Below are 16,745 nucleotides of genomic sequence, written 5' to 3'. Positions count from 1 at the left end.
AATGCAGTGGTTTGTAGTGTTTCATTCTTTTAGTTAATGAACAGCGAATCGTTAGTCTCTCAGATTCACATGAAATAGTTTTCCAAATTGCAAAATATGTCAGACCATGTTTGTGAGTTTAAGTGACTGTTTGAAGGCGCTAACAAGAAAGTACCCTTGCTACAATATGTAAATAACATGGTATTTTCCACTTACAATTTGGTCAGTTACCTGGATGCGCGGCCTTTCTGGCAATATTCGGATGTAAAAAACAGCGTGGATTGCACGGTTAATGTACTACTGAACTTGTTATTCTGCTAATTTATGCTGTCTGAACAATGTAAAAAATGTGTAGATGCTGGTAAATCATATAGAGAAAGATTTAGTAAGCAGGAAAGGGCGCAATTTAAGTTAATAGGTGGGAAAGATACATACGAGCAGTATTAATTTAGATATTAGCGTAAAATTTTACCTACCTGACGGGAAATAAGAACAGACAAGACTGTTGTCAAGATTCTTGTCCTGGAAATCCCAGTTCGGTTTGGCCAACCACAAACGCTTTTTGTTCCTCAGACAGTTTTTTGCACTCTTCACCTTGATTTATTATAACTTTTGTCAGTCTATAGCACTCCAAATGTTTTTCTCAGTCTGATCGATTAGGACAGCCCAAAACATGACAATAATTGACCATTTTCAGTAGCAATAATCAGCAAAATATGTCAGTTTCATTCGGTTTAGTGGGATTGTTTACGTTCATTGCCGCCAATATGGACGATTGATGACACTTTGTGAGAACACTCTATATGAATATAATAATAATTCAATACCACATTAATTAATGATTTTTACAGTAAAAAACAATGGACTATGCTATTTTAGTTGAAACTATGGTAATTATTTGTAAACATAACATCAAATGATCAAAATAACTTTGCAAATATGAAAAATGTGATTTAGTCATCTTTATCATAGTAAATGGTTTTATTTTTAGCAGATGAGCACCATGAACAAATTGCATTTTGTAAGCAATTCCAAGTTTAGATAATAACATCTTTGGTTGATTTTACTCTTGGGTGTTTCAGGTCTGCTGCATCCTCTTCAGATTGATTGCAGGAAATGAATGGACTTCTGGTGCAATCTGGTGCACGGTACGTATGTGGATTTTTAACTAAGGGCCAAGCAGAGCCACTGCAAGACACAAAACATCAAATCTGTAAATGAAAATGCTACACTGAGAAGATAGCAGAATCTTAATTCGTGTTCACACTTGTGTCACCTGCAGTATATCCAGCTCGATTTTCCCGGTGCTCTTCTTGTCGAACGTTTTGAATATTTCTGTGGAAAGAACAGATGAAAATATATGTTACTGTAAACTATGCATAAACAAGCTTTTGTAATTCCTGTTCATAGCTATTTATTTCCAGTAATTAAAAGCATTGCATTGGATAATCTTCAGCAAAACGTACTAAAAAGCATTTCCAGGTGAATCAGGCAGCCGACGAAGCAATCAAAGTCAATGGCGAACTGCTGATTGGCGTAACGTGAGACTACCACCTCAAGTACGTCATTGTTCAGCTGGAATCCTGTGGAGAAAAGCACATACAACTATTACTTTACTCATTATCATGACCACTTTAAGAAGAAAGGGATGACTACATAAAACCTTTTCACACATATAGTCTTTACTGGTAAATTACTCTTAAGAGATCATGTGTGAATAGGAACTTTTTCAAAAATACCGGTAAATTTATTCCGGCAATTTTTACAAACACAACACCGTATCTACCTGCTTCTTTAACGGCATCTCTCATCTCATGCGAACTCATAGTGCCTGAGTTGTCTGTATCATGCTTCTTAAAAATCTCCTGGTGATGTATAACAGAAAATCCACAATGGGTATTTAACATTGCTAAATACAGTGAAGAATTTATCAGAACATTAGTGACCACAAAGTTGCTGTTCTGTGGTAGGGATGCGCAATAGTACCATATTGGTTATAGGCTGATATTACAGATTTTTCATCTTTACTTTACACCAAATAAATATATATACCAAATATTTCTGGATCTTTATCCACAGTACGTGAAATTCCACAAGCCCGAGTTTGCCGCTGCCATCTTTCTAGATCAGGGTTAAGGGTTTTATGAGGGTTAATTTGATTCATTTGGTTGCTGTGTTTTATGATTAAAGCAGTATGTTGAAAGTATTACTCTAATATTAATTTGGCTGGCAAAAAAAAACTGCAACAATCCATGTAGTATTAATTCAAATCCAGCGAGGTAAGGATACATCTAGCAGGCTGATAATGTGGCGACAGGTCTCCATACTAAATCCATCTGTCTTCAGATCGGTTCCTGTGTGAAATACCATAAAACATTTTGAGAATGATAAGCACAGAATGTTAAACATATACGGTGAATAAAATTGGGAAAGTTTGTTTTCTTACGTTTTGAGGTAATACTGTTCAGGATCTGCTGTAGTTCAAACACAGACACCTCCGAGTCCTGCAGAGTGAAGACAAGATCATGCGTGCTGGGAAAAAATATAACGATAATGACTCAAAACTAAAAATGACCAGTCATTTGACTTACATTTCCAGCAATCTGATTAAAAAGGTGTTTGAAATGTGGGTCCACATCACTCTCGGATATGTGCAGCTGGTAAAGGGAAAAAATATATATAATTAAAGAATACAATTTTTTGCTTTATATGGGGTATATATGAATTTATATATCATTTTTCTCATAATACATGATGAATTCACCTTTTTCACATCTCCACTGATCTCAGTATCCATCGGGCTGCAGGGATGAGAGTCAGAAACATTGTTTATGCATTTGGGTGCAAATACAAGATTGTTTAGAGTACAGTTTTACACATTTTTTTCATCTGACAATCAGATAGCAACCAAATATCCACTCAAGGCAAAACAGAACATGTGCACCACCATGTGGTCTAAAATGAGAGCTGTATAAACCCATGTTTATTTAAAGGTTGTATCAGCGATTTCTAGCCTAAAACATAAAGTGTCAATTTCAGCTGACCTTTCTTCACGATCCGCTCGCTGCCTGCCCCATAAATTGTCTGTGAAAAAACCGCGTCTCTCTGGTCAGCCTAGGGTCCGAGATATGCCAAAAAAACAATCGGCACTACCAACCTTTCCACACAAAAACAAACAGTGTTCCAACCAATCAGCGTCAGGGATTTGGTGTTGTGGACTTTCGCTCCGCCTCCCTCACATCCCAGCACCAGTAGGAAAGTCCACAACACCAAACCCCTGACGCTGATTGGTTGGAACACTGTTTGTTTATCTGTGGAATAGTTAACAGCGCCGATTGTTTTTTCCTTTAAACTACGAATGTCGAAATATACTAAAAACACTTGTTACAAACCTGGCAGCAGCTTCTTTCTCTGTGAACACGCGCAGTATAAAGCCTCCCTTGCGATGGGGCTCGAAAGTGGAGGGGACGATGACGTATTCACCCGGAGACAGTTTGAAGCGCTCGCTCACTTCTCGTAGGTTGATGAAGGTGTTGCTCCCGGCAATAGACTGCTGACGCAGCAATACATCAGGACCGAGATGAATGTTATTGCGACCCCTGAACTGCAACACAAACGGATAAAAAAAAGCCTTATACCTTGAAAAATCATACATACAACATAAATAAGGGGAAAAAAATATATATAGGTTGGGAGGAAAATTTTAGTGCTTTTGCATTTGCTCATTAAATTGTCACATTCTCTTACAAAATAAACAAAGGGATAGTTCACCCCAAAATGAAAATTCTGTCATTAATTACTCACCCTCATGTTGTTCCAAAACCACAAGACCTTCGTTCATCTTCGGAAAACAAATTAAGATTTTCAGTTTGTCGATGTTTTTAGTACCTTTCTGGACCTTGATTGTGGTAGGACTCATGTCTGAGAGCTCTCGGATTTTATCAAAAATGTCTTAATTTGTGTTCCGAAGATTTGGAACGATGGATGAGTAATTAATGACAGAATTTTGGGTGAACTAACTCTTTAAGTTACATTTTTTCACAAAAGTGTTGCTTTTCCCTGAGAAATCTTCCTGCAAAACATTTTCGTTCTGCATTCAGTACTGCATACGCCCCAAAAACACTAAACATTTGTATCCCTGGCAAAACTATTGGGTTCACCCCAAAAATATTGCATTCTATCTCAAAAGTATTGCTTTTTCCTGAGAAACTTTTGCCAGTAAACGTAAAGTTACTTAGGAAAATATATTTTTTCCCATTTACATATTTATTTATACAATTATCATGCCACTTTAAGGTCTCCATTGTATTACAAAAATGAAAGAAGAAATGGTTACATTGGTGGTGTCCAGTTACTCTTATGTGCAAAACATATAGGGTTCATACACACCTCATCTGGAACCTGAAAAACACCAAAGAATGTAAAATAATTTAGTGTTTAAATTCCTACAATTCACCACAAAAATATACTGTGAAACAGTGGTAATGTAAATGGAAAAGTGTGTTAAATCAAATGTAACAGTTGCATTCTTGAAGTAAAATCACATTCATTTTCTCTATAGAGAATTTCTTCTAAGGAAAAAAAAAATTATTTGGTCAAGCTCCAGGTGAAGAACTACACTACCTATGAATCTTGAAGATAACTGCTTCAAATCAAAATTAGAAATATTGTGATTAATCTTGGAGCAGGTTAGTTTAGTTCAAGACTTTGAATTTTTTGAAAACTTGGAGAAAATGAATGAGAACACCTCTGGAACCAAGACGATGTGATTGTGATTGTAAGGTTGGTGGTTCTGCTTGCTGTGAAGTTGTTTGTGGTGATGGAAATGATGTCTGCAGTACTAATAGTTACCTTATAGATAGCGAAGCCAATGGTGTTCAGGTCTCTTCCAAACCGCTTGTCTTTACGGCTATCTTTCTGCATCAGACCCACTAGGATCGTGCAGCCGTCCTCTCCATCATGAGGATCATCATCTTCTTCCTCCAGCTTGATCACAAACTGAGGGTTGGAGCAGAATGTAGCTGGAGAGAAGAAACCAAATGGTCAGATGTTGGATCAACAGCTTTAGGTTTTAAGCATATTGTGGCTGATCTGATTTACCTGGATTGTTCCTGCAGCCCCCTGCGGTGGATCCCACTCTCCAGTTGCCTTCAAACTGGCTGTAGTTCCAGTGATTCACATCTTCGCTTGAAAGAGTGTCTGGTGTCAGATTACAGATCTCCAACTTTGAGAACTGCTGTATGAAGTCCGAATACGCCATCCTGACAAAACGAGAGGATTTGTCAGTATTCATCTATGTACTCCCACATTGTTGAGGGTGAAAAGCTCAAGTTCTCTTACCAGAACTCTCCATCTTCACCTGAATAATCCAGTTTAGCTTTCTCCTCTGGTTGGACGCTGTTCCACTCTTTGGAACTGAAAAAGAATTGGAAATGTTTTGCAGAACTCTTCGGACTGGTGTTGAAGGAGTAAGATCTGTTTAGAGAAACTTACTTGTCACTCCAAGGGCCCGTCCACTCCACCTGACCCCACGGGTTTCTGATACGCACTAGTTGAACCGGATGGCCATAGGAATGAACCTGTTGAAACAATAAGGTGACAGTCATTAGAGCTCTTTCGAGTTTTTCTTATCAAATCCATATTGCCGGTTTCTGACCTCCTCTGCGCCTGTGACGGAGTAGGCATGACCCTTCACCAGCTTCAGACTCGTCACTGCCTCAGACTCGTATGAACTGGTAATCTACTCAATGAGTATTACATATGATTAGTATGATAACATGACATTATATACACCATTTGACACTAAAGACTTAAGTAATGACTGCTAAAATATTGGTTACCATCTTCAAAATATAAATAATTACCATTATCAGCCAACATGTTCATCAGTGCATCCCTACTTATTATGATTTACAGCAATGATAATAATTGTATAACTTGAAATTCCAGGTATTTAGTGTGAGCTACTATTTCCAAACACAAAATCCTCCTTTAAATAAGGGTGAGTCCAACCAATTTGCATATGTGGCAAGTGTTCTTTGCAAGTCGCCTGCAAAACGCCCATGAAGCATATGGAAATTTTTCGCTTTTACAAGAAAATGGTTATCCTGAAGCTTTGTAAATAAAAGCTTAGTTTGTTAACTAGACCACAGATCCACTAAACAGATTTTTCTTGCTTTATATAAGCTCAAAATGCAATGAAGTGGAATGGGACTTACATCAATGGAGCAGCCCAGTAATGATCCCAGTGTCAATGCTTTCTGCATGAGCTTGAACAGATATGGAGGAGCTTTGCTCAGCTCATAGTTCTCAGCGATGCCTCCAGTGAAATCCTCAAAACCCTCAGTGGTCGAACCTCCCGACAGAGCTTCATATGAGCCGTTTAACCTTCAAAATACAGGAAAAATCAGCACCACCAGTTGGTCATGTCATGGATATGTGACATGTTGTAAGAACATTGTGTGTTTTGTAGGCTGTGGTTGTAGGCAACGTGTTTACCAAGTGCTCCAGATGACTCAGATGAGTATTTTATTGACCTCCGTTACAGTTGAGGTAAGTAGTAGCAGGTAATTTATATTGAAAAACACACACTTACTTTGCATAAGCCTTTTCCAACAGGGCACTCCAGAACTCAGAGCCCTCAGCTGAATGAACAAACAGCAGCTTCCCATCTCTGGTGGGCAGCCGGTCATCAATGACAACGTCCACCCATACACCAAACTGCCAGAACTAAAGAGATGAAAACAACACCAATCAATCGGACAGTGTCCATTCAATTTATCACTCGAATTCTAATAGGGTTATGTGTTGTAATTAATACTCAAGTGAGGTCCGACTTTTCATACTTTTTGAGCTTAACTGACCTGGAAGTGAAAGATGCCGGCATAGTCCTGTGTAAAATTCTGTCCATGTGGAACTACACGTTCCAGAACCTCATTATGCAGAGTCAAAGATGCAATAGCCGCCAGCAACCAACAGTCACCTGCAAATGTATCACATGCATTGTATAAAATACTTCTGCATTGAGCTCATTGTTTAATTTTTATGCAAACTGACTTCCAGTTTGCATAATACAGATTTAGCCTTCCAGGATCAACTTTTTTCCAGGAACAATCTTCGGCTTCCGTGTTTTGCTCAAAGAGTATCCTGGGTGTATGTGTCTTGCTTGATAATGATGGATTGACCATTGTGGGGTTTTGAATGTACAACCTTTAAAGCTTGAGTTTTTAACCACTCCCATGTCTCACAATATGTTTTTCCACAACACAAGAAATGCACTTGTATTGTGAGGCAACTTTAATTAGTGGTTGCTAAATCTAGCATCACTATTGTTGTTGCTCATACTTTGTTCTTAACCACTTAGCACTAAAACTTGAGAATGTATTTTGCTCCATGAGCACGAACACTCTTAAATAAAGATTTCAAAAAGGGGTCTTCGCAGTGATGCTCTAGAATAACCATTTTGGTTCTTCAAAGAACCTTACAGAACAGTTCTAAAAGAACCATTTTTTTGGAATGTAAAGGTTCCGTGGATGTTAAGCCTCATTCGGGACTATCAGCCCAAATTTTGTGCATATTTAGATGGAATCTGATTTTAATAATTGACGGTCCACACAGTGTATCCCAACTGGGAGCATCAAGAGATATTCCAAAGTCTCAGCTTTCAAAATCTGTCAGTTTTATAGCGAAATACAACTGATATGTCTATTGCAATAATGTGTTTTTTCATGCTCTTTAATGTCTCGTAATTTCGACTTTATTCTCAAAAGATTTCGACTTTATTCTCTAAACATTTTGACCTTATTCTTCTAATTCTATTTCAACTTCATTGTCATAATTTTGACTTTATTGTCAAAACATTTAGACTTTAGTGTCATAATTTCCACTTTATTCTCGAAACATTTCGGCTTTATTCTCAAAATATTTCAACTTTACTCTCAAAATGTTTAGACTTTATTCTTGTAATTTCGACTTTATTCTCAAAACATTTAGACTTTATTCTCAAAATATTTCAACTTTACTCTCAAAATGTTTAGACTTTATTCTCGTAATTTCGACTTTATTCTCGAAACATTTCGACTTTAGTCACGAAACATTTCGACTTTATTAATGAAACATTTCGACTTTATTAACGAAACTTTTCGACTTTATTAATGAAACATTTCAACTTTATTCACAAAACATTTCGACTTTATTCACAAAACATTTCGACTTTATTAACAAAACATTTCGACTTTATTAATGAAACATTTCAACTTTATTCACAAAACATTTCAACTTTATTCTCGAAACATTTCGACTTTATTTTCGAAACATTTTGACTTTATTCACAAAACATTTCAACTTTATTCTCGAAACATTGACTTTATTTTTTCGAAACATTTTGACTTTATTCTCAAAATTTCGACTTTATTCTCATAATATTTTGACTTTATTCTCATAATTCCAACTTCATTCTCGAAATATTTTGACTTTTCTCAAAATATTTAGACTTTATTCTTGAAATATTTCGGCTTTATTCTCAAAATGTTTAGACTTTATTCTTGTAATTTTGACTTTATTTTTGTAGTTTTGACTTTATTCTCGTAATTTTGACCTGATAGCACACGTACATCTCGGAGATGTCCATTTGACATCTGCATTTACATCTGCAAGACATAGTTTGCTCATCTGCAATACGTCTATTGAAGGTTTCCTATCAGATGTCAAATAGACGTCTATTAGATGTCTTTAAGATGTTTATGAATTAGAATGTATGTAAAACTGACATCTTACAGACATCTGCCAGACGTTTGTACACAGCAGACGCTTTCCAGATCAAGAGATCTTTAACAAACATCTTGCAGACATATGTGTGCTATCTGGGTTGAAACATTTCGACTTTATTCACGTAATTTTACTTTTTTTTTTTCTTCATTTTTTAACGTGGCACTAAAACGCTGTCGCATGAATTTGAATCTGATTTGCACAAAAATTTAATTTGGGCTGACAGTCTGAAAGAGGCTTCAGAAGTTCTTCATGGAACCATAGACAGAATAAAGAACCTTAATTTTTAGGAGTAAATGATACATCTTACTTTATAACTTATTTTTACCAATGCCTATGAAAAAAATCTTAAATTGAAAGAGGTACTGAGTCGTATCACTTCAATTTCAGTTCAGGAAGCTGGAATGTGTGGGTTTATTCCGTGCTGCCATCTCTACTAGTTTCAAAACTCAAAGAGGTGTGTACACAAGCAAGCCTGTATGTCTTTTTCCGCTTGACTGGCACTTTACAACAACTCAAGCTTGTTTCTGCAAAGACGTTCAGCATGTTTTCTACAAAAACGTAATTTCAACTATATTTTCATAATTTATAGTATATTTGTGTAATTTTAGCTTTATTCTTGAAACATTTTGACTTTTAATCTCATAATTAAAAAAAAATAAAATAAATTTAAACGTGGCACTAAAACATTAAAACTTCAAACTATTTCAAACTGAAAACCCTCAAACTTAAAACTTTTAAAACTTGGAAATCTTTTTAAACTCAACTTTTTTAAACCTTTTCAAACTTTCTGGTCCAGGTTTCTCAAACCAACTTCTAGGTTTGTATTGACAAACTTTTTTTTTTCTAGTTTCGACTTTATTCTCAACATTTCGACTTTAATCTCGTAAAAAAAATTTACGTGGCACTTAAACACTGTTGCGTGAATTTGTATCAGATTTGCACAAAAATGTGATTATTTGGGCTGACAGTCTGAACGAAGCTTTAGAAGTTCTTAATTGAGAAATAACTAAATTGAAAATACCTCAATTGAAAGAGGTACCGAGTCGTATCACTTAAATTCAGTTCAGTTTAAACCAATTCATTTGCAACTACACGAATCATTTAAACTAGAATCATTTTTATTTTATTAAACATTGATATTTAAATGTTAAAATTAATTGTTATTAATGTGTTCTTGAGAAATAGTGTATCATATTTGTTGTGTCAGGGTCATTAGCACTGCACAATACAAGTCTGTGTGGGTTTGGGTTGGAGGACAGTTTACTCAAGTCAACATACAGCAGACACACCAGCAGATAGAGGTAACTAAACACTTAATTTACTATAGCAATTCATAATAAAATGACCTGAAATTCCATATTCATCACATTTTTTGATTTTGCATTTCAGTGATACTGAATTAGCCTGTGTTCGTGGAATTTGTAAGTAATTTACAGGACACACCCGAACATCATTGAAAGGCTCTTTTCTCACCTAAGGCTCCCTGGCAGATGTCTGTCCTCTTGGCTCCGTCCACAATGAACTCAGGGTTTGAGCAGAGCTCCTTTAAAAAGAGACAATGTCAGAACAATTTCAGGTGATAGTGTTACGCTATGTAATCGTACACCTGAACAACAAAAGGAGTTATTTGCTTTGAGCAAACAGCATGTTGAAGTTTCAGTTGAACTGATGGTTTGTGTATTCATAAAAAAGAAAAAAAAAACACAGATAAAAAGCATCCTATTTATATAACAATGCAAAGTTTTAAGCAGAGTAAGTATGTTGTAAGTATCAACACACATGAGATCATCCTCACGCCTAAAGAGGAACCTGAGCTGCCGTCAGTTACCATAGGCAGCAATTAAACATTAATTTAACATTTTTTAAACTTTAAACCATTCATTTTTTATCATTTCGGCTTAATCTATGGATAAAAACAATACGAACCATTTATAAATGTTCTAAAAGAATCACTTTTTCTTATTGTGAAGAACATTCCAATATTCTGAGGAACCTTTTTCCAACATAAAGAAACTTTTTTTGGAATGTTAAGGTTCCATGGATGGTTTTATACTTATATTAATATTTAATATCAATATTATTACTTTATATTGAATTAACCTCACTGTTTTTTTTATTTTTACATGTAAGTAATTGGGTAAAAGTATTTTTAAGAGTCCTCTCAGGTAAAATAAATTCAATTAAACATACTAGGGTCACAAAAGCACACCTTAATATTTACCTAAACTCCACCTGTGTAGAACAAAGCAAACACACTCTGCAAGTACCTTAGGTCTCTTCCACTGCACTCCTTTGGTCTTGAAGGAGTACCGCCCGAGTTCATTGTATCCTAGAGCGTCGGATTCAGCGGGGAAGGTCGGGTCACAGAACAGGGTTCCTTTGGCCAGACACTCCTGCTTCAGGCTCTGGTAGTCCTGCTTGTTGTAGGGAATCGCCTGCTCATTTGTTCCAACTCCTTCTCCTCTATCCTGCCTCCTAGAGAGAATTTTTGCGATATTAGACATTATGCCCTATAGTCGTACTCAGGTTTCTCTGAAGCTTGTGTAGTGCGTGTTTGTGTGAGACTGATGCTGGTTTTGTATGGTAAAGCGGTGAGGGGTGGAGCCAGACCCACCTTTCAGCACATGGGGGCAGGTGTTGTTTTCAGACTGGTTTTCCACATCATGTAAGCCTGTGATGCAAAATGAATACACAATTCTCTAAAGCACATTGTAGTAGCTATACTATGATGGAAGGAAAGATGTGAATGTTTTGGTTAGTTTTACATATAAAACTAGAAGTGAGTTACATAAAATACTTGATTTCAATAAAAAGCTATAGCAGAAATATGATGAAAGTATCTGTTTTTGATCTACACTACATGACCAAACACCCAAACACCACACCCCTGGGCCCTTTAACATTAAAATCGCTTCAAAACCACAGACATTAACGTGACAGTGCTTCCTAACAGCTTCAACTTCCAGTTTTTTTTGCGTAGGTCGTGATGGTTTTATGCAAACTGAAAAGCTTATACCACAAATAAATGCCAAATGCGTCAATAAACATTTTGATTGCGATTTGGAGTTTTCCGTATGTTTCGTACTTTGTAGGCCTAGTATGTTTTCCTTTGTAGGCTTTTCGTTTGTTTTCAGGCCTACTGTGTTTACCTTTTTAGTTGTTAGTTCCCGGTTCCACAGAGATAAAGCTTTGGCATAGTAATAATTTCATTTCCTTATTGGGATTTCGACAGAGATGGAAAAGAAAAGATCTCGATTTTGTTTGCATGTTGTACCCAGTAGTGTCATATTAAAAAAGTGCTCAAGTAATGAAATAAATGGTTGAATTATTTCATTTCGAAACACATGAGAGGTGCTACAGCAAACCGATTAGAAATCCACACTTTGGCTTCACCGACTTTAATATCTGGCAGATGGCGCTATTGTACAGCTAATACTATTGACTTTTCAGCTGAGGAAAATGTTACGATGAACGAACATGTCTAAACCAATTTAAGTTTATGTGCGCACAAGTAGCTCCTCTCCAAATGGTCATTTAGGGCTTAAAGTCTTAAAGACTTTTTAAGCCAAGTACTAAAGTTTTTCTTAAATCTGTGAACATGCAAATCTGTATTATGTCTAATGTTTTGTCAATGATCCACCCGCTGGTGAAAAAACCCCAAAACAGCTAAAATCAGCCTAGGCTGGTTGGCTGGTTTTAGCAGGTCAACCAGTCTGCTTTTAGCTATAGTCATAGGTCAGCAGGCTGGTTTTAGAGGGGTTTTGGCCACTTTTCTAGCCTGGCCAGGCTGGTCAGGCTGGGAAACCACCAGCTAAAACCAGTCTGACCAGGGTGATAGGCTAATGACCACAGTAGCATGTCCTGTACTGTTGCTCTAGTTGATTTCTGTTTATTCTGTTTAGCCTATTCATTTTCACCAGGTGGTCAGAATAACAGCTGTCTTTTTAATAAGTAAATATGTTTTATGATTATCTTGGTATATGGACCCACACATGAATGTAATGTTGGTTTGTGTCTGTATGCTTTCCTTTTCATATCTCATTACATTATTAGCCTGATTCTGCATTTCAAACATGCTGTTGTTGGTGTAGTTCATAGCTGATCTACATTCTTCCTTTTGAAAATATTCTACATTTCAAATTTTTTTTAATGATTGAAAATTGTAATACCTAAATATTTACCTCCTTTTTAACTGACACATTATACTTTGTTAATGTTAGTTAATAAAAATACAGTTGTTCATTGTTTGTTCATGTTGGTTTACAATGCATTATCTAATGTTAACAAACACAGTTTGTGATTTTAAGAATGCATTAGCAAATGCCGAAATTAACATGAACTAAGATTAATAAATGCTGTAGAAGTATTGTTCATACTTAGTTCATGTTAACTACTGTAGTTAACTAATATTAACCAATGAACCTTATTGTCAAGTGTTACCAGAATTATACTCAGCACTACTAAACTTGCAAAAATTATGAATATATGTTAAATTCTGTCGGATACCAGCACATACAGGAGAAATAAAATTAGCGAAAAGGCATTAAATCATTAATGACAAAATAGAGATTTCTGAGAAGAACAGAAAAGAAGAAATCAGTTACACGAGACAATTGTTAGAACACAGAAGACTTAATAATACATTATTTCTTATCAGTAAAGTGAACACAGATAAATGTGAGATTTGTAAATAAAAATATAAGGAAGAAAGGGGAAAAATGTAAAGAAGGCCTCTCAAATTAGGAAGGAAATGGGATATTAAAGGTATTAAAGATATTTTGGTAACTGGTAAATCACAGATGGAAGTCAACTTCTTTAAGGTAAGATTAGTAAAGCCATAAATTTACACACAAATAAAGTATGTGGCGGTTATGATTCAATATTGTATTAATTCATGATTTTTATGGCAGAAACAATGCTGTTTTGGTGGAAACTATGGTAGATAGACTTAAAATCATAAAAATGTGGAAATATGAAAAATGTGATTTTAGTCGTCTTTATTATAGCCAATTGTTAAGCAGGTTAGCACCTTAAAAATATTTTTTTTTCAAATCAGTTCCAAGTTTGGTTGATTTGACTCTTGGGTATTTCAGGTCTGCTGGATCCTCTTCATTTAAATTGCAGGAAGTTAATTGACATCTGATGCAGTTATTTGAGTGGATTTTCAATTAAGGGCCAAGCAGAGCCACTGCAAAACACAAAACAACACAGTAAATCAATAAATGATAACACTACATTGAGAGAAGATACAAAAATCTTAATCCATGTTTACACTTGTGCATCACCTGCATGATATCCAAATCGATTTTTCCGGTGTTCTTCTTATTAAACACTTTAAATACTTCTGCATAGAGCACAGATAAAAACATGAAATTGTCATAATTCCTGTTTATGACCATCATTTATTTATAGTAATTTAAAACATTGAACAACAAACAGCAAAACTTACTGAAGTACATTTCCAGGCGAATCAGGCAGTCCACGAAGCTATCAAAGTCAATGGCGAACTGCTGATTGGCATAGCGTGAGATTATCACCTGAAGTACGTCATTGTTCAGCTGAAACCCTGTGGAGAAAAGCACATCCAACCATTACTTCAGTCATTATTACGACCACTTTTAGAGGAAATAAATGACTTTATTGTCCTTAGTTTTTAGACTAAACAACCCCTTTCACACATACAGTCTTTACTAGGAACTTACTGGTAAATTACCTTTAAGAGATCATGTGTAAACAGGACCTTTTTAAACTTACCGGTAAATTCCTTCCGCCAATTTTCCGGCGTATATACCTCCATGTTTACAAACACAACCCCAAGAGGCGCAGCCATTAAGAGGCACTTTCGGGTTAACAGAAATGTCACAGAATTGACTAGTTTTTGAAATGTGTGTAAATGACGATTTACTGATAAAAAGTCTGAACGTCATTGCCTGTGTGAACAGCAGATTTTTACAGGTAAAGTTGTTCCATTAGTTTTACAGTAATTTACTTGTATTACTATGTGAAAAGGGCCATAGATTCCTACCTGCTTCTTTCACGGCATCTCTCATCTCATGGGAGCTCATAGTGCCCGAGTTGTCTCTATCATGCGTATTAAAAACCTCCTGGACAAGTATGACAGAGAATAGGCCTTTAACATCGCTAAATAAACTGAAGATCATTTTCAAAACTTAATAAAGATATACATGATACCATATAATTCTGGATCTTTATCCACAGTATGTGAAACTCCACAAGGCCGAGTTTGCCGCTCCCGTCTCTCTGGACTGAGGTTAAGGCTTATAACAGTGTTATATGAGGGTTATAACCCTTAATTTTTACATAACGGTAATATATGTAGTATATAAATAAATAGTAACCCAACATAGGAGAACAGTGAACATGTGAACATATCAATAAAGGTGACATATCATGAAAATCAGACCTTTTCTGTGTTTAAGTGCTATAATCGGGTCCCCTGTGCATCGACCAACCCAGAACATGTGAAAAAGAGCAACTTACTCATTTTTTTTTGGTATACCTGTCTCTGCAAACTTGTGAAAAATACAAGCCGCTTAGATTTTGCTCCCCCTGTGACATAGAAAGGGGATGTTATTATAATATCACTGCCTCTTAATCTGCACGTTTCTATCCATTGCGCTAACATTGTGTTTTCGCAAGCAACAACGGTGTGCCAGTTCTAACACCAAAACAGTTTGAAGCAAAGTATGTTAACTGTTCTGTCTTTGGCTGCACAGACAAGCACAGAACACTACTTAGAGTCCCAACCTTAGAGGAGACAAGAGAGCAGTGAATTTAACTGTATATTACTGCTGCCACACAGATATATTATATAAACGTGATTTATCGCCCAACTGTTTACCTTCATCTGTTTTTGTAACTTCGGTGTGTTTTTAACATAAACGTGTATTTATTTGACAGTTTAAGCGCAATATGACATGAATGAGAACTTAGTTTAGTACTCATATGCCGTGTGACAGCTATTTTCTGTGCGACTTTTATACAGGTAACAAGCTGAGATTAGGAGCACTCTCTTTAATCTCAGCTCCTTACCTGTATAAAAGACACCTGTCCACAGGTTTCTGGGAGCCAGAAATCTTGCTGATTGACAGGGGATCAAATACTTATTTCACACATTAAAATGCAAATCAATTATTAACTATTTATAACTATAAATGTGTTTTATGGATTTGTTTTTTGTTATTATGTCTGACACTGTTCAAATAAACCTACCATTAAAATAATAAACTGATCATTTCTTTCGAACATACAAAATCAGCAGAGGGTCAACTCATTTTTTTCCCCCCACTTTAGGTCTTACTAAAATATTAAAGGGATGGTTCGGAGTAGAATTGACTTCCTTGCTATGCACTCCGAAGCCCATGTAAACACCCCATCCGGAGTTTTTTTTTACCTTAGTCAAACATTTATGGAGATATTAGAGTTTTTCGAATGGCTTGTTACAGGAGTGATTGGTACATGTGATGTATCTTGTAAATTGCACCACTAAACGTGCAAGTAATCTTACCAAACTTGTACAGTAGTGTAAATAGGTTATGTACTCACAAAACTCTGCATCGGAACATTTGTAAGTCCACCATGAGTGTTTTAAAAACACGTTTTACCCGAGAACTACTAGTCTCAGAAACTACAAATGGTGACACGTCGACGTCACTTCCCTTTTTTGAAAAAAGCACGTAAAAGTCCTCCTACAAGTTGACATGCACACAGATGTAGTAGGAGGACTTTTACGTGCTTTTTTCAAACCAGGGAAGTTATGTCGACGTGTCGCCATTTATAGTTTCTGAGACTAGTAGTTCTCGGGTAAAACATGTTTTTAAAACACTCATGGTGGACTTACAAATGTTCCGATGCAGAGTTTTGTGAGTACATAACCTATTTACACTACTGTACAAGTTTGGTAAGATTACTTGCACGTTTAGTGGTGCAATTTACGAGATACATTACATGTACCATTCACTCCTGTTACAACTAAT

The 16,745-nt window shown here is 36.0% G+C and overlaps 2 protein-coding genes across 2 annotated transcripts in view; both read right to left on the bottom strand.

Annotated features, from left to right (window-relative positions):
- LOC141338135 (calpain-1 catalytic subunit-like) overlaps positions 1–11,275 on the bottom strand; it is a 32,105-nt gene extending 20,830 nt beyond the window's left edge. Inside the window, exons 1-19 of the mRNA XM_073843695.1 lie at positions 11,016–11,275; positions 10,222–10,291; positions 6,843–6,961; positions 6,575–6,708; positions 6,198–6,366; positions 5,636–5,719; positions 5,473–5,558; positions 5,320–5,394; positions 5,080–5,240; positions 4,780–5,000; positions 4,369–4,380; positions 3,372–3,583; positions 2,744–2,780; positions 2,571–2,636; positions 2,426–2,483; positions 2,269–2,333; positions 1,766–1,844; positions 1,446–1,562; positions 1,245–1,314 (exon numbers count right to left, since the gene is read on the bottom strand). Of these exons, the coding sequence (XP_073699796.1) occupies positions 1,245–1,314; positions 1,446–1,562; positions 1,766–1,844; positions 2,269–2,333; positions 2,426–2,483; positions 2,571–2,636; positions 2,744–2,780; positions 3,372–3,583; positions 4,369–4,380; positions 4,780–5,000; positions 5,080–5,240; positions 5,320–5,394; positions 5,473–5,558; positions 5,636–5,719; positions 6,198–6,366; positions 6,575–6,708; positions 6,843–6,961; positions 10,222–10,291; positions 11,016–11,252 (2,072 nt within the window). The 5' untranslated portion in view covers positions 11,253–11,275. The remainder of the gene's footprint in view (positions 1–1,244; positions 1,315–1,445; positions 1,563–1,765; positions 1,845–2,268; positions 2,334–2,425; positions 2,484–2,570; positions 2,637–2,743; positions 2,781–3,371; positions 3,584–4,368; positions 4,381–4,779; positions 5,001–5,079; positions 5,241–5,319; positions 5,395–5,472; positions 5,559–5,635; positions 5,720–6,197; positions 6,367–6,574; positions 6,709–6,842; positions 6,962–10,221; positions 10,292–11,015) is intronic.
- A 2,637-nt stretch (positions 11,276–13,912) lies between these two features.
- The window catches only part of LOC141338134 (calpain-2 catalytic subunit-like), a 24,231-nt gene continuing 21,398 nt past the window's right edge, over positions 13,913–16,745 (bottom strand). Inside the window, exons 12-16 of the mRNA XM_073843694.1 lie at positions 14,941–15,026; positions 14,774–14,852; positions 14,198–14,314; positions 14,034–14,092; positions 13,913–13,936 (exon numbers count right to left, since the gene is read on the bottom strand). Coding sequence (XP_073699795.1) covers positions 13,913–13,936; positions 14,034–14,092; positions 14,198–14,314; positions 14,774–14,852; positions 14,941–15,026 — 365 coding nt within the window. The remainder of the gene's footprint in view (positions 13,937–14,033; positions 14,093–14,197; positions 14,315–14,773; positions 14,853–14,940; positions 15,027–16,745) is intronic.

The sequence above is a fragment of the Garra rufa genome, chromosome 7, assembly GCF_049309525.1.
Source record: "Garra rufa chromosome 7, GarRuf1.0, whole genome shotgun sequence".
Classification (NCBI taxonomy): domain Eukaryota; kingdom Metazoa; phylum Chordata; class Actinopteri; order Cypriniformes; family Cyprinidae; genus Garra; species Garra rufa.
This window is presented reverse-complemented; position numbering and strand designations above follow the sequence as displayed.